At 47.3% G+C, this 20,881-nt stretch overlaps 3 protein-coding genes across 6 annotated transcripts; 1 reads left to right on the top strand and 2 right to left on the bottom strand.

Annotated features, from left to right (window-relative positions):
* Positions 1–4,104: 4,104 nt before the first annotated feature.
* LOC308351304 (uncharacterized protein C11orf52) lies at positions 4,105–11,091 on the bottom strand. Its single transcript, XM_080816859.1, has 4 exons — positions 10,778–11,091; positions 6,319–6,356; positions 5,223–5,299; positions 4,105–4,998 (listed from the first exon to the last, which is right to left on the bottom strand). Exons 1-4 carry the CDS (start codon positions 10,807–10,809, stop codon positions 4,750–4,752), a joined length of 396 nt encoding a protein of 131 aa, XP_080672985.1. The 5' UTR covers positions 10,810–11,091; the 3' UTR covers positions 4,105–4,749.
* Positions 10,338–20,373, top strand: CRYAB (crystallin alpha B). Of its 4 annotated transcripts, none has more exons than XM_080816856.1 (4): positions 10,338–10,625; positions 17,056–17,454; positions 18,574–18,696; positions 20,029–20,373. In XM_080816856.1, exons 2-4 carry the CDS (start codon positions 17,254–17,256, stop codon positions 20,230–20,232), a joined length of 528 nt encoding a protein of 175 aa, XP_080672982.1. In that variant the 5' UTR covers positions 10,338–10,625; positions 17,056–17,253; the 3' UTR covers positions 20,233–20,373. The 4 variants fall into 4 exon arrangements, with proteins under 4 accessions (XP_080672982.1, XP_080672981.1, XP_080672983.1 ...); XM_080816855.1 differs by lacking the exon at positions 10,338–10,625 and adding an exon at positions 15,476–15,638; XM_080816857.1 differs by lacking the exon at positions 10,338–10,625 and adding an exon at positions 15,687–15,754.
* Positions 14,928–16,769, bottom strand: HSPB2 (heat shock protein family B (small) member 2). The gene is made up of 2 exons (XM_080816854.1): positions 16,082–16,769; positions 14,928–15,591 (listed from the first exon to the last, which is right to left on the bottom strand). The coding sequence occupies exons 1-2, from the start codon at positions 16,173–16,175 to the stop codon at positions 15,137–15,139; spliced, it is 549 nt and encodes a 182-aa protein (XP_080672980.1). The 5' UTR covers positions 16,176–16,769; the 3' UTR covers positions 14,928–15,136.
* Positions 20,374–20,881: the final 508 nt, after the last annotated feature.

The following is a 20,881-nucleotide window of genomic DNA, read 5'->3' on the forward strand; positions in this document are numbered from 1 at the left end:
CCACTCAGATCTTTACTACGTCTAGTTCAAGTTCTGCTTCCTCCTAAAACTCCTCTGACCACTTTTGGTTTTCTGAAAATCAAGGCAGCTCAGATCTTAATCTGTCTCAAATACTCAAATCCTAGATAACCCATGGTTCATTCCTGTCCTTTTTTCAGGTTTCTGCTCAAATATCACTTTTACCTGTTCAGCTTCCCTGACCACCCTATTTAAAATGACAATACCCAGGGCACCTGGGTGTCTCAGTCGGTTAAGCATCTGGCTTTTGATTTTAGCTCAGGTCTTGATCCTGGGGTCGTGAGTTCAAGCCCTGCACTGGGCTCCACGCTGGGTGTGGAGCCTACTTAAAAAACAATAAATAAATAAAATTAAATAAATAAAATGACAGCACCCCCTCACCTAGGCACTCCCAAACCTCTTTGCCTGATTTATTTTTATTTTTCTTCCCAGCATTCATCACTGTCTTGTATTGTCTGTATTTACTTGTTTGTTTGCTTATTGTCAGTGTCTCTCCCTGCCCAGAATTTAAGGTCCATGAGAGCAGGTTGTATGTTTTGTTACTGGTTTATCTCCAGAAAAAAAAATGTCTCCTGGCACATAGTAGATGCTCAGTAAATCCTGACTGAATGAATGAGTATTCCTCTTTTTACAATTCAAAGGTCACAACATGTTCTATAGTATATCACCTGGCATATAAGTATAGTTAATTTAGAAGTATGAATCTTAGTCTCTTTCAGTGTATTTCCAAGATAAATATAAATAATTTCTGGTATCCTTCTGTATTTTCATCCCCTTCATCGATGTCTTTTTTCATTAAATGTTCGCTAAATATCTTGAGTTCCTATTACATGTCATTATATGCCAGTTCCCATTCCTTTAGCAAAAAAACTTAAGGAACTCACAGTTATACATAAATATACAAACATACAAAGAGGCAAGAAACAAGACTGAAAGACAGAATAGTAAAAGGAAGACTAGTAAAACTGAGAATCCAATATTAGTATGTGGGGACAGAGTGTACAGGGTGAGTGTGACAGACTGAGTGGGAAGAAAAAGGGAAAAAGAGACAGAATGGTAAGAGCCTAGAGTGGGATGTTGCCAAAGTAATCACCAGATGCTAGTGCTTAATATAAACTGTACTTAAGCAGATATGCAAATACATTCTACATGAATTTTGGAAATTCACATCTCAAAAGTTATCTGCTGGTTATCCTAAAGGTAAAAATTAGATTAAGACTAGCGACATCTGGTGGATATTTTGGAAGTGTCTCTTAAATTTCTTTACTATGTAAACGCTACACAAGCCCTCACACCTCTGGATTGCCATTCATATATTAGGGCTCCTAACTAACTGGTTACTAACCACACTATCATGAAATAATCTTTCTGCAGGACCTAAGGTCTCATTGCAAGAGGCAGCCTGATTTCTACCAAGAACCCTTCTATCTCTCAGCTGATGACCCTCTGCCTTCTGGAAGATGTATATATAATTTGACACCAGGATTCTTCTTTTAAAAGGTAACTTGTTACTTAAAATGTTCACGTCCTTTGACCTATGGATTCCACTTCTGGAAACCAACCCTAAGAAAAAAGCCTTAAATGAGGAAATCAATTTGTTATTTACAATGGGGGAGGGGAACCTAAAAGTCCAATAAACAGAAAAATTGTCAAGAAAAATATGCTTACCAGACATTTGTAACCATAATAAAACATTTTTGAAAGATTTATTTATTATTTATTTGAGAGAGAGAGTGAGCATAAGGAGGGAGAGGGATAGAAGCAGACTCCCCACTGAGTGTGGAGCCTAATGTGGGGCTAGAGCTCATGACCCTGAGATCATGACCTGAGCCAAAACCAAGAGTAGGATGTTTAACAGACTGAGCCACCCTGACACCCCTTGACTCTTGCTTTTTTAAAAACTAAGTTTGTTAATATGAAATTGTTAAAATATTTGTTTTAGGGGCGCCTGAGTGGCTCAGTCAGGTTAAGCATGGGACTCTCTGCTTCTCCCTCTCCCTTGGCCCCTCCCTGCTGCTCAAGCTCTCTCCCTCTCTCTGTCTCTCTCTCTCTCAAATAAACAAAATCTTTAAAAATAAATAAATAAAATCATGGTTTGTAATATTTCCCAAATGCTCTATAATTAAAACGCATTATTTCTATAACAGACATTATTTAAATCTTTCAAACTGCATATATTCTGATTAATTGCCATAATTTTTCAACTTCTCCCTGATTTTATTAATAATGAATCAAGGGAGCTAGAATTTGTACAAGAAGGGGAAGCAAGAAAAGAAAGCAAATATATGACAGTTTTGTTCCAGGATCTGAGTCTTGATGGAGAAGTCCCCCAGTTGTGGAACTGTACCAAAATTCCATTAATGTCATCACACTCCTTTCAACAGTACACCAGAAACTTACAGAGGGCTCTGCTGGCATCAGGGAGTTACAGAGTCTCCTAACCACTTGAGTCCCCATCTTCAGAGTCCCTAGAAAAGCCGGATCAGGGCCACCTTAAAATAGGAAGAGGGAGAATGTACAAAAATACTGGACAAGAAAAAAAATTCCAAAACTAAACCAATCTAGTAGTGTCAGGCCCCTGCCCCGAGTCTATCAACTTAGGTCATCTACAAGTTTCAGAAATGGGACCCTGGTCAGAAGGAAATCCAGCCAAAGATATTATAACCACAACAGGGCTATCCCAGGAGTATTTTAAAAACTAGCCACTTAGGCTTAACAGTAATAAAGGAAAGACCAATGCTTCCCTATCGGTCAAGCAAGAATGCTTTTTCCCTCCTCCCTAAGATAATCAGTCAAGGACCACAGTAAGAATTCTGAAGACAAGACAAATAAATACTGGGAGCTCTGCTTATAGCATGCACTTCCATTCATCCTCAGGAATTCAGTTTTAACCTAGAAGGGCTGTATTGATATTTTAAAGCAGAAATTTTTACATAGCACTTTAAGTCTACAAAGTGTTATCACCTACATCATTGAATTTGACTGTCATAGTAAACAACTGTTGGAAATAAAGTTCACGGTATTCCGTCCCAGCTAATAGTAAACAGGCTAGGGAGTTACTTCGCCAATTAGTAGTGGAAGAAGTTTTCTAGCCACTTCTTCCAAGTCGACTTGCACTAGGTCTGTGCCAGAGAACAGGCCGGGAAAATGATGATAATGATGATAACGACAGCTTACATTTGACTACACTCTATGTACAGTTCCAACAAACGTTCTGTGAAGTCGATACTATGATTACCAACTATTCTGTGCTGTGATTCCATTTTCACGAAGTACTGTGTCCGTCTTAAGGAATCGCCCCTCTAAGGGATAAATCAAGGGGCATCATCGGTATTTGGGGAGGCTGGCATACAGACTGAAAGGGCACGTCTCCAAGCTCTGAAAGTCTGAATCAGGAACTGCACCCTAAGAACCTGTAAGGCTCAGAACCTGAAACTTCCGCCTCCTTCTTTCCAGCAACACCCCCACCCCCACCCCTCCGTGTGTCCCCCTTTCTGATCTGGACGCTCAGCCCATGGTAAGTATATTTTCCAGGCACGTCCCCTCTGCCCTCCCGGCCAACACACACACATTTCAGCACCTACCTCTTAAATCCTCCCTGCGTCTGGTTCAGCATCTCTGTCCCCCGCCCTTCGGAGCTCGGCCTCCTCCTGATACAGCGTCGTCGCTGCGTTCCCGATGCCATGGTGACGCGAGGCTGGCCCCGGCCCGGCCCCGCCCACCTCCCCCGCCGGCGCGAGCCAGCCCAGGACAACCTAGGCCCCGCCCCTTGCCTGGCTGGCTCCGCCTCCTAAAGGCCCAGACCGCCTCTCCAGCAGGCCTTGACCCTGCCTCTAGCCTCCTTGACCCGCCTCCTGCGGGCCGACTCGGCCCCCCAAATGCCGGGACTGGCCCAGGGAGCTCCGCCTCCTGCAGATGCGAACCCGCCTCCTGGGTGTCCAAACCACAACCCGGCTCCGCCTCCGCCAAAGCCTGCGGGGTCCCGCGCGAGGGGAGTGTCCGGATCTCCTGGGTGCCCTCAGGCTGAGCGAGACCTGCTTCACTGACGTAGAGCCGGCAGACCCCCACCCCGGAAAACGCACCAGGCACGTTCCTTCTGCGATTTATTGATCCTAGCGGCTCCGCACCTGCGAGAGCCCACAGTCCAGCCTAGGGGAGTTTCCGGGCCGTGCAGTGCTGTCAGGGACTTGAAGTCCTGGGAACCCATGGTCAGCCTCAGCCCCTGCCCTCGTTTGTCTGTCTGGCTTCCGGCACCCTTGACCCCAACCACCGAGGGAACTGCCCAAGCCAGCCCTGGGGGCTGTGCACAAGAATCGGAATGCTTTTCCAGAGCACCTCTCCCTCTTCAGCTTGGGCGTTTAAGGTGTGTGAAAGAGACGCCCTTAAATTAATCCCAACAAAACCAGCTCAAGTGCTGGGGCAACCTGTCCTCATCAGCCCTTTTCTTGAAAGCAGGAGCCAGGGTAGGGGCCAACAGGCTTCCGGCAGCTCATCCTCGCCCCCGTCATTTTGTGGAACTCCATCCATCCTGGCTAGCCCCAATACAACTCCAAGCTAATGGTGGCAAAGGAAAAAAAAACAGGCCTAGGGGAGGGGGCAAGACTAGGGGCACTCGCAAGGGCTCTGGAGTTCTTGAAAACGCGGCAGCCATCGCTGGGCTGCCAGCCACTTCCCCAGGGTAGATTCTCCCCAAGGGTGAAGGGATGGAAACAGGTCCGTCCTCCCCAGCGCTCACACCAGGGTGCCGTTCTTGCTGTCATAGCGCGGTGTGGCCTGGGGGAAGCGGAGGGTGGCGTACTGCGTAGCATTTTCGGACTGCAGGTGTTTCACGTCCCGGGCGGAGCGCGGCCGCGTGGAGCTGCACACTTGAATGTCTGCGTAATGCAAGCTGCTCTCCTTCAGCCTGAGGCCTTGACTCCTCTGCTGAGTCGCCGGCTTCTCTAACACCTGTTCATAAATCGGTCCTCTTGTGTCATGGGCCTGCAAGAGACAGACAGCATTAAGGGACATTTTGGGCTCGCTTTTGCCCCTCACCCGCAAAGCAGGGCCGGCGATTCTGATGTCCCTTCGCTCGGCTCCTTGGTGGGGCAGAACCAGCAAGTTCTGATTGAAGATAACTGAGGTGTGTGGTAGGGTGTAAAAGCTGAGTCCTCAGATCCCCGGGTCGGAGCAGCCCCCTGGAAGGGGCAGAAGCCGGTCATTACCTTTACACCATTCTGCTGCTGCTGCTGCCGCTGCTGCTGCTGCTGCTGCTGCTTCAGGGCCCGTCTTGCTTGGCTTCCTGAGAGCAAGAAACCCAGCTTAAATTCATTCTCTCTTCCATGTCTCTACTGAGATTGCCCTCTTCGAATCTCAAACTATTATGGTGGGCTTCTAACTAATCTCCTGCCTCTGCTCTCACCTCTTTCACTGCTGCCCTTCCCACATCCAGACTCCTGTCATGCTCTGCCCATAAGATCGTCCATCCTCATTTTTCACCGGCGCCTAACAGCGCAGCAGGTACATGTTGAGAGCCCATTATATGCCAAGCTGTGTGGCGCGTTCTGGGGCTAGAAGGAGGAGCAAGCTATTTCCTCTGCCTCAGGGAGCTTACGGTCTACTATGCAGACTACTGCTACAGTGCTCAGCCACACCAGTCAATCAACTCAGCCCCTTGTTTCCTCTTTCTCTTTCTTCCTTCCATCCCTTTCTCTTTCCTTCATTCCTTCCCTCCTTTCTTCCTTCCTTTTTCTTTCTTTCTTTCTTTCTTTCTCTTTCTGTTCTTTCTTCTACAGGAGGTAACGCCATTACCCACCTTCTTCTTCTCTGCTCCTCTTCCAGCTTGAGGATTTGCTATTGTTCCCCCGACATGGGTGTTTTCTCCCATTCTCCTAAGGTACGAGTGTGAATCTTACAGCACTAGTAGATTGCATTGCATTTACTTGTTTATGCGTAAATAAGTCTCTTGAACTTGATTTTGAGCTCTTCGAGGACCGAGACAGTGTGTCCGTGTGCCTCTCTGCCTCCTTGGGACCCAGCAGAGTGCCTCACATACACTGTAAGTGCTCAGTTAATTTTTGCTGGGTGAATGAAAGAACGCACAACCAACCTTGCCACTCTAAGATACTGGAAAGGATGAGACCCAGCATTTCACAGCTGGTCTTGAAACCCTGAAGATTTTCTCTGGTGTACTATCTCCCTTGATCCCTTCCAAGGCTACTCCTCTTTTTCATCCTTATGCCCTTTCCAAAGACACTGGTTCTAGCGTCTTCTCTTCTCTAATTCAACCACTCCGAGCCCCCATCCCCAACACCCAGTTACCCGTTTTCTTTTTCCTCTGGGAAGTTGATGGGCAGCTCCTGTGAAAAGAAACACAGATCACCCACGTGTAAGAGTCCTGGCCTCAATCTTCTCACCTTCATCATTTGTTCCGTGGTTTCCTTAACATTCTAGGATGACCCTCTCACTTCCCTCAAAGAGTCACCCTAAGTCAGCCTGAAAACATTTATCAAGGGTACCACATCTCTCCCACAAGGATGGTTCTGGAAGGTAGAGTGGTACAACTGACATAACCAAACCCAAAATACAGCCTCAGGCAACCAGGCACAACATGCCAGGGATATAGCTGGGTTGAGGGCTATTCTGGGATTGTCTAACAGGCTAATCCCAGCAGAGGGTAAGGGAAACCTGCCAAATAATGGGATATTCCTGGATTCAGAGACCCTCTTGCTGCCGCTTCGGTGCCCTTTTTTTTTTTTTTCAGGGTCTCTGCCAACATGGGGTTCTCACTCTGGGAGTCACAGAAGCTGCCACAATGAGGGCTAACAAGTTAGGGCCCCTCAAAGCCCTTTTCTAGCAGGTGATCTCCCTCCCTGCTTCCCTGTCCTTGTTTTTAATTAACAGAGAAAGTGAGAGATATTTAACCTTTAACACACACACCACAGGGAGCTCTGAATTTGGTGAGTGACTCAGCTACCTTGTCCTCGCTGCAGGACAGACCTCATTTCTGAGCTGTAGGACAGACTCATTTCGGAACCTCTGGGGTCCCCAGTGGAGCCAGTGTGTCTACGTGATTGTCAACTGCGTGATGGCCAGAGAAAAACACTTGTCTGAGGAAATAGGCTGAATAGTTTGGGGCTTACTCTAGATGCTTTTTCTTGCTAGTACATTTCCAAACTCTCACCAGAGCCAACCCTGTCTGTGTGACTTGTGTCTCCATAAGGAAATTTCCTCCTTTTGCTAACTGAAAAGAAAGAGAGAGAGAGAGGGAGAAGGAAACTTCTAGATCATGTCTATTTTACTACTGTGGAAAAATCATGATTTTCCCACGTGTATTTGACAAAGGCTTGTGTTTTGATTTGATTTTTGGTTTTAATGCAGCTTGCTGAGTTGAGAGCAGATAGAATCACCATCTGAAGGTGACAGGTGGTTCAGAAGAAAAGCTGTGACACCACTTCTAGGTCTTTCTACTCCTTCTACTTCCGCATTTCCTTTTCTTTCTATCTTTCTTTCTTTCTCCCTCCTTCCCTCCCTCCCTCTTTCTTGCTTCCTTCCTTCTTTTCTTTTCTCTTTCTTTCTTTCTCTCTCTCTCTCTTCCTTCCTTTCTTTCTTTTTTCTTTACCTGACTCAAGGCATAGCCTTATCTTAGCTTCCAATTTCTTGTCCCTTGTCACCACTGTTCTCCTACTTACTTCTACTTAAATGGATGAAGAGTACATAAATTCTAACGCAACAGATTTGGGCGGCCCTATTTTAGTGAATGGAGCCTGTTCCCAAGTCAGATGCTATACAATGCCTGGACACAACCTAAATGGAATATTCTGGTAGACTCATAGTCGATAGGATTTGATTTTTAGCTCAGAATTCAGAAAACGAGATGGGCACTTTCCTATATTGGTAGTATGAGTAAAAATTGGCTCAATTTTCCTGGAATGCAATTGACAAGAAGTATAAAGAAGCTTAAACATAAAGTGTATACCCTCTGATGTAGCAATTCCATATCCTAAGAAACAAGCAGGCACAAATATGGATGCTCGTTGCAGGATTATTTACAATTGTAAAGAATAGGAAACATCCTTTACGTCTAGTATCGGGAACTGACTAATAAAGGACATCTCCAGTAAAGGGACCATTGTACATCCATTTAAGAAACATGTTGGAAGAACATCTAATAGCATGGAAAATCTTACTCTTTAAGTTAATAAAAAGATAATAAGCCATGTTTTGGGATAAAAGCTATGCACCTAGGTATTTCAAAAGGATTACACGAGGTGAACTTTCCGAGTCATTGGCTGTGTGTGTGGGGTAGGGTGGCCTGAGCCAGGGGTTCTGTGCTGAGATGCTTCAAAGCCTTGTTGAAAATGTTTGGATTCCCGTGAAGGCCCACTCTGCCTCAGTTTATCAGGAATGGGGGTGAGGGGCTTCACTGTGTATAAAATCAGGATTGCTGATAAAAGATAAAGCTTTGAAAGCTTGGAGTCCTGCACCTGCGCATGGTCATCACTGATCCGTTTTACTGGGAGTCCGCATCAGATGGAACGTCAGTCTGGCTGTGACTCTCCGCCAGCTCTGTTAGGGGTGGAACACGGAGCACTGCTGTACACTCTGTACACTCGTAGACGTGTTGTTCCCTTTGTGGCATGGATAAATGTAACTATGAGGTACACCAAAATTAAAAAAAGGGGGGGGATTAACATGGAAATAGACTAAAATGTTCTCGTCATTTACGGTTGTTATAAATATATTTAGAATATTTATTTTTTTATTATTTAAAAGATTTTATTTATTTATTTGACAGAGAGAGATCACAAGTAGGCAGAGAGAGAGAGGGAAGCAGACTCCCTGCTGAGCGGAGAGCCCAATGCGGGGCTCGATCCTAGGACCCTGAGATCATGACCTGAGCTGAAAGCAAGAGTTGAACACTTAACTGACTGAGCCACCCAGGCACCCCTTGTCCTACTATTTATTTTAAGAAGGAAAAAAAGTGTTTTGGTTGGAATATTGGGGGTAGTGTTTCTAGCCAGGCTCTAGAGTCAGACAGACTAGCTGTGTGACCTGCAAGTTTTTAGCTTCCTCAGGCTTTCATTTTCTTATTAATAAAATGAGGATAACAGTAGACCTAAACCCCATGAACTACTGGAGGTATTATGTAAAAAAAAAAAAAAAGTAAAATACTCATTTAGGTGCCTGACATATAATGAGCATCAGTAAAAGCTGACTGCTATGATTACAACATCACTAGAGGAAAAACTTACCAAAAATGAAGACTATGAAAACTTGGAACAAAGGAAGTGGGAGAACCTATGATACCCTTTCTGCAGAAATTCTTGGATGTCGGGGTGCCTGGGTGGCTCAGTTGGATGAGTATCCAACTCTTGATTTCTGCTCAGGTGATGATCTCAGGGTCATGAATTCAAGCCCCCAGTCAGGCTCCCCATTCAGTGCAGTCTGCTTTCCCTCCACCCTTCCCCTCATCACACTAACCCCCCACCCCTCTCTCTCTCAAATAAGTAAATCTTTCAAAAAAAATTCTTAGGTATCCCTAAATGTCCTATGTCTATGGGACATCTCAGAGTTTAAAAAGTAGCCCCCACCCCGGTCCTGATAACATTCTGAGAATCTCATTGTTTCCACTTTACACGTGGGCCAACTGAGGCCCTAGAGTTTTGGTTTCTTACTCAAGAAGGCAGGAGCCAAATTTCCCATTATCACTCTGTCCTCTGCACCTGTCATTATACCTGGCACATATAGGTGCTCAATAAAATATTTGTTTAATAAATGAATGAGTAGTAAAAACAGGACTGGAATCCAATGTACTGATTCCAAATCACATGGGCTTTTCAATGTACCTTATCTATTTCTCTAAATATAATGATGATTTTTTTCATGAGCAAGACATCCTCAAGACTGACCCAGGCATGGAAGGTATAGATAAGAAAACAGCAAACAAGATAAAACCAGGTGGGGGGTTTAGAGTGATTTACACTTCTGGGAAAGAACAGGTAAAGCACTACAAATAAATTATTGTGAGGCTTTCACATATCCTCTGCTCTTCAAATCTATGATCTGAACAACATAGGTCATGTTATCCATATTGTATACAGGAGGAAAAAGAGAAGTTACAGGACTTGCCTAAGGGCACACAGTAAGTAAATGTGGAAGCTGTATTCAAATAGTCCTTGGGTGTTCTCTGTCACCCCACTCCTGCCCTTTTAAATGACATTGCTCCAAAGTCGATTTGCTTGATTTGGGAGGCAATATTACGTAGTGGCTAAAAGCACAGGCTCTGAAGTCAGACGGGCCCGGGTTGGAATGTTCGTTTGTTTGCTCACTGGCCATGTGACCTGGGACAAGTTAACTTCCCTGAGCCTCAGCTTCTCAGCTGTTTGAAACAGGATGGGTAAGGCCACCTCCCTCATAGCATTGTTGGGAAGAGATTGTTTGAAAAGTGCCTGGAGGGTAGTAAGCTCTGCTAGAATGATGATTATCCTCCGGGGAAGAAAGGAAAGGAGAGGAAGACAAGAGAAATCATGCCAATTCACCATTCCGGCCCTGCTCCGGCCCCTCCACAGTCAGCAGGCTCGGCTGTGTTTTCTGAGGCTTTCTGAAAGGAGGGAAGACAGAAAGAGGTAATGCTCTGGTGGGGCACCCGGAGATGTGCCAGGCAGAGGGAGGTGGCAGTGGGAGGGCGGTCAAGAACTATCAGCAGGCTTTCTCTTACTCTCTGGGCCTCCACGTCCACCGACAGCGACCTGCCCCGCCACCCGCAGCCCCTACTCACCAGCTTCCCGCGCAGCAAAGCTGGTTTCCCATGGTGCTCTGTCTCGGAGGGAGCCCAGCTGTTTTCTACGTGGAGAGGCTGGTGCATTTCCTGGTTCCTGGTTTAGCTTTCAATAGCAGCTCGCAGGGAGTCTCTGTCAGTGTCAGATTTCAACCTAGCAGGTTGGACTTTGGAAGCCACCTGCTGGAGTGATTCCCAGGTGACTGTTCCCAGCCAAGGGGTAGAGGAACACACATGGGCTCCAGGTGAGAACTATCTCACCTTCGGGATTTGGAGCTGCTTTGATGATGCCGTGAACTTTGAGCTTCAGGCTTCAGTGAAAAGAAACGTGAGATAGAAAAGAGCTCTGGGTTTCCTTAGGAAGTGTTTTCTTTCTTTCTTTCTTTCTTTCTTTCTTTTTTTTTTAAGATTTTATTTATTTATTTGACAGACAGAGATCACAAGTAGGCAGAGAGACAGGCAGAGAGAGAGGAGGAAGCAGGTTCCCCGCCAAGCAGAGAGCCCGATGTGGGGCTCGATCCCAGGACCCTGAGACCATGACCCGAGCTGAAGGCAGAGACTTAACCCACTGAGCCACCCAGGTACCCCAGGAAGTGTTTTCTCTACTACCTCACAGTCATTGAAATATATCCTCTATAATGGAATGAAGAGTCTTACCTTATGTTTCCCCAGCACTACTCAGGCTCAATGGAGTTTCACTTTCAACACGACCAGTATCAGTTTCTTATTATCCCTGTCTAGAATCTGGGTTTGAGTGCTGGAGTCTCTTGGAAACTTAAATTTAGGGAAATGGATTCCTTTTATATTCTCCCTTGCTTTTGGAATTAATGTGGGCAAATCACTTTTTTCTACACGGGTGAAAGAGAGGTCTCAACTCATTGCCTAATCCCCTTTCTGGTCAAAAATCATATGATTCTATGATTGAAATGGCCTCAGCACTTCCTGACCACTTACTTCCTCCTGCCCAGTACAGAACTATGGAAGCTCCACTCCCACAATCCAGCTTCTCCTTCCAGCCACCCAACGTCAGACTCATTCCACTCGCTCCAACTAGTAGGCTGCAGATGAGCAAATTCCTCTGTACAAACCATGGGCTCCAGGAGAATCTGTGAGATCTGCCGGGCTCCCATGGGAAGCTTTCACTAAGTCCTAGCGATTGTTACTGCTTCTTGTTCTCAGCTACTTGCTGGATGGCAAAGCATCTTTACTATTTTGTCCTGGATCATCTCACTAGCCTCTTACTTCCTGGTTATGCTTCTCCCCAGCAATCCCTTCTGTATACTACCATTAACTGTATTCTTTTCATCCTGATAACCCAAGCATCCTAGCCTGGCACTCAAAGCCCTCCACAATCTGGTTCCTTTTCAGCCACTTTCTCTAATATAAAGGAAAACACCAAAGAGATTATATGAACAGAAACTTCAGGGTGCCTGGGTGTCTCAGGGGGTTAAGCCTCTGCCTTTGGCTCAGGTCATGATCTCAGGGTCCTGGGATTGAGCCCCACATCGGACTCTCTGCTCAGCAGGGAGCCTGCTTCCCCCTCTCTCTCTGCCTGCCTCTCTGCCTACTTGTGATCTCTCTCTCTCTCTCTCTCAAATAAATAAATAAATAAATAAATCTTAAAAAGAAAGGAAGAAAGAAAGAAACCCCAAAGGAATCAACAGTGTATTGTGGTACCCAGAAAGCCTGATACATCTTAAGCAGCATTAATGGAATTCTAGAGTGATAAACAAGGCTATTGACGATTCCACTAAAGTCTGTTCCAGTCAGCCTGTGATTGGAATAATAATTTTACGTCCACACGTTGAATTTCAAGTTACATTGTCAAAAGGCAGTGTGTTCAAGAGAAACTTGTCTAGGCAATAAGTGGTTTGGAAAGTCCTAGGGGCACCTGGCTGGCTCAGTCAATAGAGCATGCAAGTCTTGATCTTGGGATCATGGATTTGAGCCCCACATTGGGTGTAGAGATTACTTAAATAAATAAATAAACAAACTAAAAAAAAAAAGTCCTATAGAATATGGTTAAAAGAATTAGGTGTGTTTACTTGGGAAAGAGAAGCTTTAAGGGGATGGGATGGTTATTTTAAAAAACCTTCAAGGGACTCCCAAGTGAGAGAAGGATTGCATTGATTTTCTGGACATAACCAGACCAGTGAGCAGAAGTTACTAAAGTGAAGATGTGGAGTTAACAGAAGGAAGAATTTGTAAGAAATACATCCCAAAAGTTCTGATGAACTGCCAATGAGAACTTAGGAAGTTCTAAGTTCTCTGTCACTTAAAATGGCCCAAGAGGAAGTTGACTAATAGTTGTAAAAGAATTTGAGTGGTGTGGGGATTTGGACTAAATGAGAAGTTTCAATTTTTTTTTTTCCCTAGCTAAGGAACCCTCTCTTTGAAATAAAGCTCGCATAAAAATAACAATTCCAAAATAGATCAATGGAAGTTGTTCTGGTTGAAGTCCGAAGAGGAGCCTTTCTAGTTTCTTTTTCTTCTCAGTTAGATTAAGGTTCTTGAGAGTAGACAATAAAAGATCATGGTTTTTTAAAATCTATGTTTAGGGGCGCCTGGGTGGCTCAGTGGGCTAAAGCCTCTGCCTTCGGCTCAGGTCATGATCCCAGGGTCCTGGGATTGAGCCCCGAATCTCAGCGGGGAGAATCTCAGCTCTCTGCTCAGCGGGGAGCCTGCTTCCTCCTCTCTCTCTCTGCCTACCTCTCTGCCTACTTGTGATCTCTGTCTGTCAAACAAATAAATAAAATCTTTAAAAATAAATAAATAAAATCTATGTTTATAATGTACATCAACCATAGTGTATTAGTTGGGGGTTGAGAAACATTTGTTGAATGAATGGATGAACAAACGAATATATCCATTGTTATTTCTCTGAGGCATGCTTTCATTTTTAATAAATGGTAATGCTTTAAACAAGAAGTGAATTCACTGAGTGAGGGCTCTTATCTTGGGAATCCACAAATCCCTAAGGAGGGGTGTATGAGTGGAACTCAAGAGCTGTGTGAACCTATTCAAACAGTAAGGCAAATTTGATAGCATGTGTATTTTTTTCTGGTAAGAGGACCTATTGCTTTTGCTAGGTTTTTCAACCGGGTCTGTAACCTAAAGTTCAGAATCAACCACTTTAATGGAAGAATTTCAGATGTCCACCACAACTATAAAACACATAGTTGGGGGCAAGGAGGTCTTCTGAGACTCCTCAAATCAGACACGTGCATGAATGACACAGTAACTGAGGAGCCAGACAACCACGCTTTCCTGAACACACCGTGTCCCTAGTCTTAAGACTCTGCCTTCAATTGGGATGCCCGGGTGGTTCAGTCAGTTAAGCGTCTGCCTTCAGCTCAGGTCATGATCTCAGGGTCCTGGGATCGAGTCCCGCATGGGGCTCCTTGCTCCTAGGGGAGCCTGCTTCTTCCTCCGCCGGCTGCTCACCTTGCTTGTTCTCACTCACAATCTCTCTCTGACATTAAAAAAAAAAAAAAAAAAAAGACTCTGCTTCCAAAGGAGGGCTCCCTGGCCATCATCGCCACACAAACAGCCCTTGTCCCCCTGCATTTAGTCTTAAATTGGGTGGGTGATTCAGGAATTACTCTCTTTGGGATGTTCCAAGATTAGAAACAAATGCTTTCTGTCATAGGCCTCCCGTATGCACAGGTTGGAGCCACTCTGTGGTTTGGTGACAATGGCAGAGGCTTCGTGTCTGTGCCCTGTGTATGCATACTCCATCGCTCACAATTAGAGACCATTTTCAGTGGACAGACCTTACTCTGGGAAAACAGGGCTTTAGGCAACTCTCTCCAGCCTAAAACTGTTTTCCCAACCCCTACCCAAAACAGGCCAGACAGGCTGGAGACCCTTGTTTTTGTGTCCCTAATCACCAGCTCAGACAGTGCCCTCTGGGCTGTTTGGACGGCATATCCCTTTCCCTCCCAGGATCACTCTCTCTTTTGTTGCATTGTGAGAAAATTATGGCTAGGAATTTGATCTGGAGCCAGCGTCAGCTTCCGGGTATGATCTCAGCATCCAAGGGAGAGCTCAGGGTGCTGTGACGTTGGGCACATCTAACTGAAGAGCTTTTTGTCTAGCTGGCTATGAGCCCCTCCCTCCCTGCCCATCCCATCGTCCAGGCCACAGAATAGGCACAAACAAGGCCCCGAGGTTTGGGTTTATTCACCTCCACCCAGAACTAAACCAAAGGCTATGACATGTCTCAAGGGACCAAACCATACATTGTGGGCCACGCACTTTTCCCTTCCCCAAGGACGCTGCTACCTCTGGGGTGGTGGGCAGCTGCTCATATCACCGTGGAGGTAGAAAGGGGTTCGCCGCAAGCCGGCTCCACGGCACTCAGGGCTCAACTCCAGTTGCCTCCTCCTCTTCCTCGGGATCAGGAGGTGCAGGGAGCAGGGAGATGTAGACCTCATTGACCTCTGTGTCCAAGTGTCGGCCACCCCGAGGTGCCTCCAGATTAAGGATGCCATCATGGGAGAGAGCAGCGCGGACCCGCCAAGGGTCCACATCAGCAGGCAAGACATAGGTGCGGCAGAACTCTCGGGACACGAAGCCGTGGCGGTCCAGGCGCTGGGGGTGCCGGGCAGACACCTCCAGCAGGTTGTCCACAGTCCTCACGGTCACCTCATCTGGGGTGAAGTGGCTCACATCCAGAAACGCCTGAAACTTGCCCTCACTGAGCCTAAGCTCAGAGGCCCCTGCCCTGCTGCCCTCCCCAGCTGCGGTGGCCCGGGGCCGGACATAGTAGCCGTGGTAGAGGGTGGGGGCCAGGATCTCTTCTGGCAGAAGGCCTGAGGGGCAGAGAGAGAAGACAAGAGACAGGATGGGGGAAAATGAGGTGAGAACAGGGTGAAATGAGGAGATCAGGAGATCAGGAGGTGGGAGAGCAGCCGGGGAGGCAGGAGAAGTAGGAAAAGGAGGCAGGGGCACACCGCGGCTGCAAGGGGGCAGCTGGTAAGAGGGGACTGAGATAGAGTGAGATGGGGGTGGAGGAGGGCAAACCAAACAGGGGCTGGGTGGACAGAAGGGGAACAGGAAGGCACACCAAGGGGGACAGGGGCAGGTATCTGAGCCTTGCGGGCAAGGCATCTGCACCGAGGTCAGTAGGAAGGGGACAGAGCCCTGCTTGGCGCGGGCGGAGGGGGAGTCTGGGGTGGGAGATGGCTCGCCCCAGGAGTTCAGTTAAGCCCAGAGTGGGGTGGAGGCCAGTACCATTGGGAGGTCAGCCCGGAATTTCAGGAGGTGGGGGTGGGAGGCAAGGGGGTGGCGTCTGTGCCATACCTTCTCCGAAGCGCTGCTCACCCAGGCGGCTGGGGTTGGCAAATTCGTACTCGGTGGTGGCCGGGTGGGCATGTGGCACCGAGCGGCCCGACATGGCTGCAGAGGCGTCCGCGGCCCTGGTCCGAGGTGCAGCCCCAACGGAGCAGCGACCCCTCCAGCTGCCTGGAGAGCCAGGGCTCGGTCGGAGGTGGGGGCGGGGTCTACACCACCCAAAATAGTGCAGAACCTGCGGGGGAGGGGCGGGGAGCAGGGCCCCTGAGCGCCAGCGACAAGTGTGTGACCAGCGCCGCCTGGACCCCCGTGCCCTCCCCTGCACACCCTTCAGCTGTCGTGGGCGGCCTGAGGGGACAGCTGGGGGTCCTGGCTGGGCAGCGAGCTGGGGAGGGGAGGCTGGTGCCAGAGGCCCTGGAGAGGCCTAAGTGAGCCCCTTACAGTTTGCACATTTTCTGCGCCTCCTCCAGCCTCCCTCCTCCCAGGCACCCCACACCCTACTTCATAAAGCTCTCCTGGTTTTAATGTTCCACGCTGTGTAGGGTAAAAGATGCAAGAAGCTTTCCCACCCTCTCTTTGGGGTGTGGTGAAGAGTCTCCTGCCCAGATTCATGTTAGGGTCCTCTCCTGGACCCCGGTCAACCTGGAGCATCACAGAGATGCCTGGCACTGACGTGTTGGTGCTCATTGCTTTCCTCCAAGGACCCACAAAGAGTTAATGTCCCTGGGGCCTGGCCTAGGAAGATTCCAGTTCCTGCCCAGGCCCAAGATAGTTGCTGGCCCAATTCCCCTGGCACGCTAGGCTGGAGAGGAGGAGGAGGGGCACACCACCCGCCTGCTTGGGATTCCTGACTCTGTTCCAACTCCAGAGCAGAGGCTGGTGGGGGGGGGGGGGTGCCACTGGGTGTGGATGGAAAGCTAGTGAAACAAGACCAGGACAAGTCACCAGCCAGCTCAGACGTGTTTGTATTTCTCTTTTCTTAGCTCAGTGAGTACTGGGTATGTGTCACACTGCCAAATCCCCGATCACAAGTCTCCATGAACGGGCGGTGAGCTGGGATAATAAAACTCCTGACATCACCATTCCAGAAGCTTCACAAGACTGCGTATATAAGGGGCTGGCTGTAGCTGCAGCTGAAGGAGCTGACCAGCCAGCTGACCCCCTCCACTCACCTAGCCACCATGGACATCGCCATCCACCACCCCTGGATCCGCCGCCCCTTCTTTCCTTTCCACTCCCCCAGCCGCCTCTTTGACCAGTTCTTCGGAGAGCACCTGTTGGAGTCTGATCTCTTCCCAACTTCTACTTCCCTGAGCCCCTTCTACCTTCGGCCACCCTCCTTCCTGCGGGCACCCAGCTGGATTGACACTGGGCTCTCAGAGGTAAGTCTCTGCCAGGACAGGAGAGCTCTTCCTGGAACCTCTTGGAAACATATCCAACTGCTCTCCTTTTCCTCCCTGCTTGAATCTGGCTATGTCTCAGTGTCTTAGGCACTTGCATGTCCACCAGTGAAGACAGACTAGGCTACGGGTCCTTTTCCCCAGTTACCTGTTTGTACTGGATGCTGCACTGACTCCTACTGACTGCATTTTTCCCATATGCTGTGAAGATCGTCTTCTATCCCCTAGCTTCTAAGTAGGGTGCCCCTTTCTGGTTCGGTTCATAAAGATCTACAGAGAAAGAGCTGCCTTCAGACTCCTTTGCTCACCTCTTCTAATATCTCATACCCCTGACAAATGTTAGCATCTCAAGTTTCAGAGTCAGGAAACGGTCCTGCCTCGTTCTGAGGTTTTTATCTCTACTGCATGGAGCAGGAGACAGCAAACACTATTTACTTTCTTTCTATGCCTTCATCTACGATTTTCCAGGTTTCTCAGAGCTGTGATAGGGCACTGACCTGGGTTCAAACCTAATGAGTAAAGAATGTAGGTTCAGTCTTGGGACCCCCACTTGTCCTAAGAGGGTGGGAGAGTGGCGTGAACTGATAAGGTTGATAGAGCTGTCACAGAGCACACTCTGGTTTAAAAATATTCAAGTGTGAGTAAACAGGAGCTGAGTGAGCAAGGGCTTTGGAAGGACAATCAGGGCCAGCAGAACATTCCAGATTGGGTGGGTGGGAAACTTGGCAGAGGCCTGAGTAAGAAGAAGGGGCCTTTGTCTCACAGACAAATGACAAGGCCAGGCATTGGGGTCAGAGAGGCAGCAGAAGCCATGCCCAGACCTCTCTCCATGTGATTGTTCCCCTGGGTGGCCAGTCTTTTCTCCTGTCCCTGTAAATAAAGTTTGGGTCTGATGACCGTGCAGTATGGCTTGGGTACCACTGTGGTGGTTCCCGTGAACCAGAGAGCCATGTTTATTCAAAAAGGGACTTTCAGCCAAAAACAGGAGGGTAAACCACCTGGACAGAAGGCAAGTCTACAGAATGAAGAGACTGCACTAAGGTCATCCACGTTCCTACCATCTTTTCTCCTTCCCCTTCCCCTCCACCGTGCCATTTCTAGATGCGCCTGGAGAAGGACAGATTCTCTGTCAACCTGGATGTGAAGCACTTCTCCCCAGAGGAACTCAAGGTCAAGGTGTTGGGAGACGTGATTGAGGTGCATGGCAAACATGAAGAGCGCCAGGTGTGTAGCTTGTTTTCTCTTCTGCTCATTCATCCAGTGCGGATCATACAGTGGACACTCCCATCAGCCCCTGAGCCTGGGGACCTTCTAGTCGTAAGCCATTAGGGTCTGGGACAGGCATAGACCTGCTGTTGTGTTTGGGCCAGAGACATTGAGTTTTGCTGTTTGTTTTGATTCGATTGCCTTAGATGGGATGGATACATGGGATGTTTATTTTCCATTTAAGCCAGTGGTTTTTGGCTACCTTAGAATCACTAGGGGAATGAAAAAAAAAAAAAAGTCCCAGTGCTTAGACATATCCCAGACCAATTAAATCAGAATTTTTTAAGAGGTGGGCTCCAGACATCAGCATTTCTAAAAGCTCCCTGGGTAATTCTAATGTCCATTCAAAGTTGAGGACCACTGATTTAGGAATCGTGCTTGTTGGACAGCTGGTTACTTTACATAATTAAATGAATTGTGTATACCCTGAAGGCTCTTGACTTTGGGACTTTGCTTTTAGAAGTTCCAGAATCCTCTCATCTTTAGCTCATCTAAAAGGCTGAACTACTTGATTTGCCTAAGTTTCAGAGCTGTACTCAGGAGCTAAAACCCTGGAGCCCATGTGGAAATCAGTTAATTGAGAGCCTATCTGCATAAATGCTTGAGATTCAGCTGGTGTAAAGGTTGGGTATAAAGTTTTAGCAGAATTCTACAGAATGAGTTCTAGAGAATTCTAGAAGCAGGTAGTTTTTAGCAGAATTCTAGAGAATGAGGAATGGCTTCTCTTTAGTTTCTGGGTGGGTTTTTAAATGAGTCTGCTTACCGATTATTGATAATTCATACACTCGTGATTCAAACAGCATAATTTGAGGTTCTCAGGCTGTTTCAGTTTTGGTTATGTGATTTAAGTTTGGGTCATAGTCCCCTTGGGTGAAGTGTTGTGGTGGTGGTTTTTAGCAGCAGTCTTTTTGGTCTGGGACATTCTGGGACATTCTTGAGGAGTGAAGACAGTTTCTGGGCTTCCATGGGGACTCAGATCTTCAATGCTGAATGACATTCCAGATCCTGTAGGCCCAACACTGATCTAAACCTTTGGGAAACACCCCTAAAAATTGCCATGCCTCAGTTTGGGGAGATTTGCAGTTTTCACTGTTTCAGATTTCTCAGGCTCTCATTGGTCGGAATGACCACCTAGGCAATTTGATCTTAGCCCCAAACAGAACAGCTGCTGGGTTTTCTCTCTTGTTGCAATGGCGTATGGTCACACCTAAGGGGAAGGAGGATGTCTGAGTTCTGATATGGTGTTATTTCCTGTTCTTATCTCTCTCTTTTCTCATTCTCTTGGATTAGGATGAACATGGTTTCATCTCCCGGGAGTTCCACAGGAAATACCGGATCCCAGCTGATGTGGACCCTCTTGCCATTACTTCATCCCTGTCATCTGACGGGGTCCTCACTGTGAATGGACCAAGGAAGCAGGCCTCTGGCCCTGAGCGCACCATTCCCATCACCCGTGAAGAGAAGCCTGCTGTCACTGCAGCCCCCAAGAAGTAGACGCCTTTTCTCTCACTGCATTTTTTAAAAGACGAAAATTTCCCCCCCGTGAATGAAAATCTTGTGATTAGTGCTGAAGCTTATTAATGCTAAGGGCAGGCCCAAATTATTAAGCTAATAAAATACCATTCAGCAACAGATAACTGTCTTGTGTTTGAATGTTCTGTGTTTTTCTAAAAAAAAAAATTTAAAGATTTTATTTATTTATTTGACAGAGAGAGAGATCACAAGTAGACAGAGAGAGAGAGGGAGAAGGAGGCTCCCCGCGGAGCAGAGAGCCCAATGCGGGGCTTGATCTCAGGACCCTGAGATCATGACCTGAGCTGAAGGCAGAGGCTTAACCCACTGAGCCACCCAGGTGCCCCTGTTCTGTGTTTTTTATTTTTATTTTTATTTTTTTAAGGATTTTATTTATTTATTCAACAGACAAAGATCACAAGTAGGCAGAGAGGCAGGCAGAGAGAGGAGGAAGCAGGCTCCCTGTGGAGCAGAGAGCCCGATATGGGGCTCGATCCCAGGACCCTGGGATCATGACCTGAGCCGAAAGCAGAGGCTTTAACCCACTGAGCCACCCAGGTGCCCCTGTTCTGTGTTTTTTAAAATAAATGTACCAAACAATGCAGAGCCATTAAATCGGTGCATTATGACT

Source organism: Martes martes (genome assembly GCF_963455335.1).
Source record: "Martes martes genome assembly, chromosome: 10".
Classification (NCBI taxonomy): Eukaryota; Metazoa; Chordata; class Mammalia; order Carnivora; family Mustelidae; genus Martes; species Martes martes.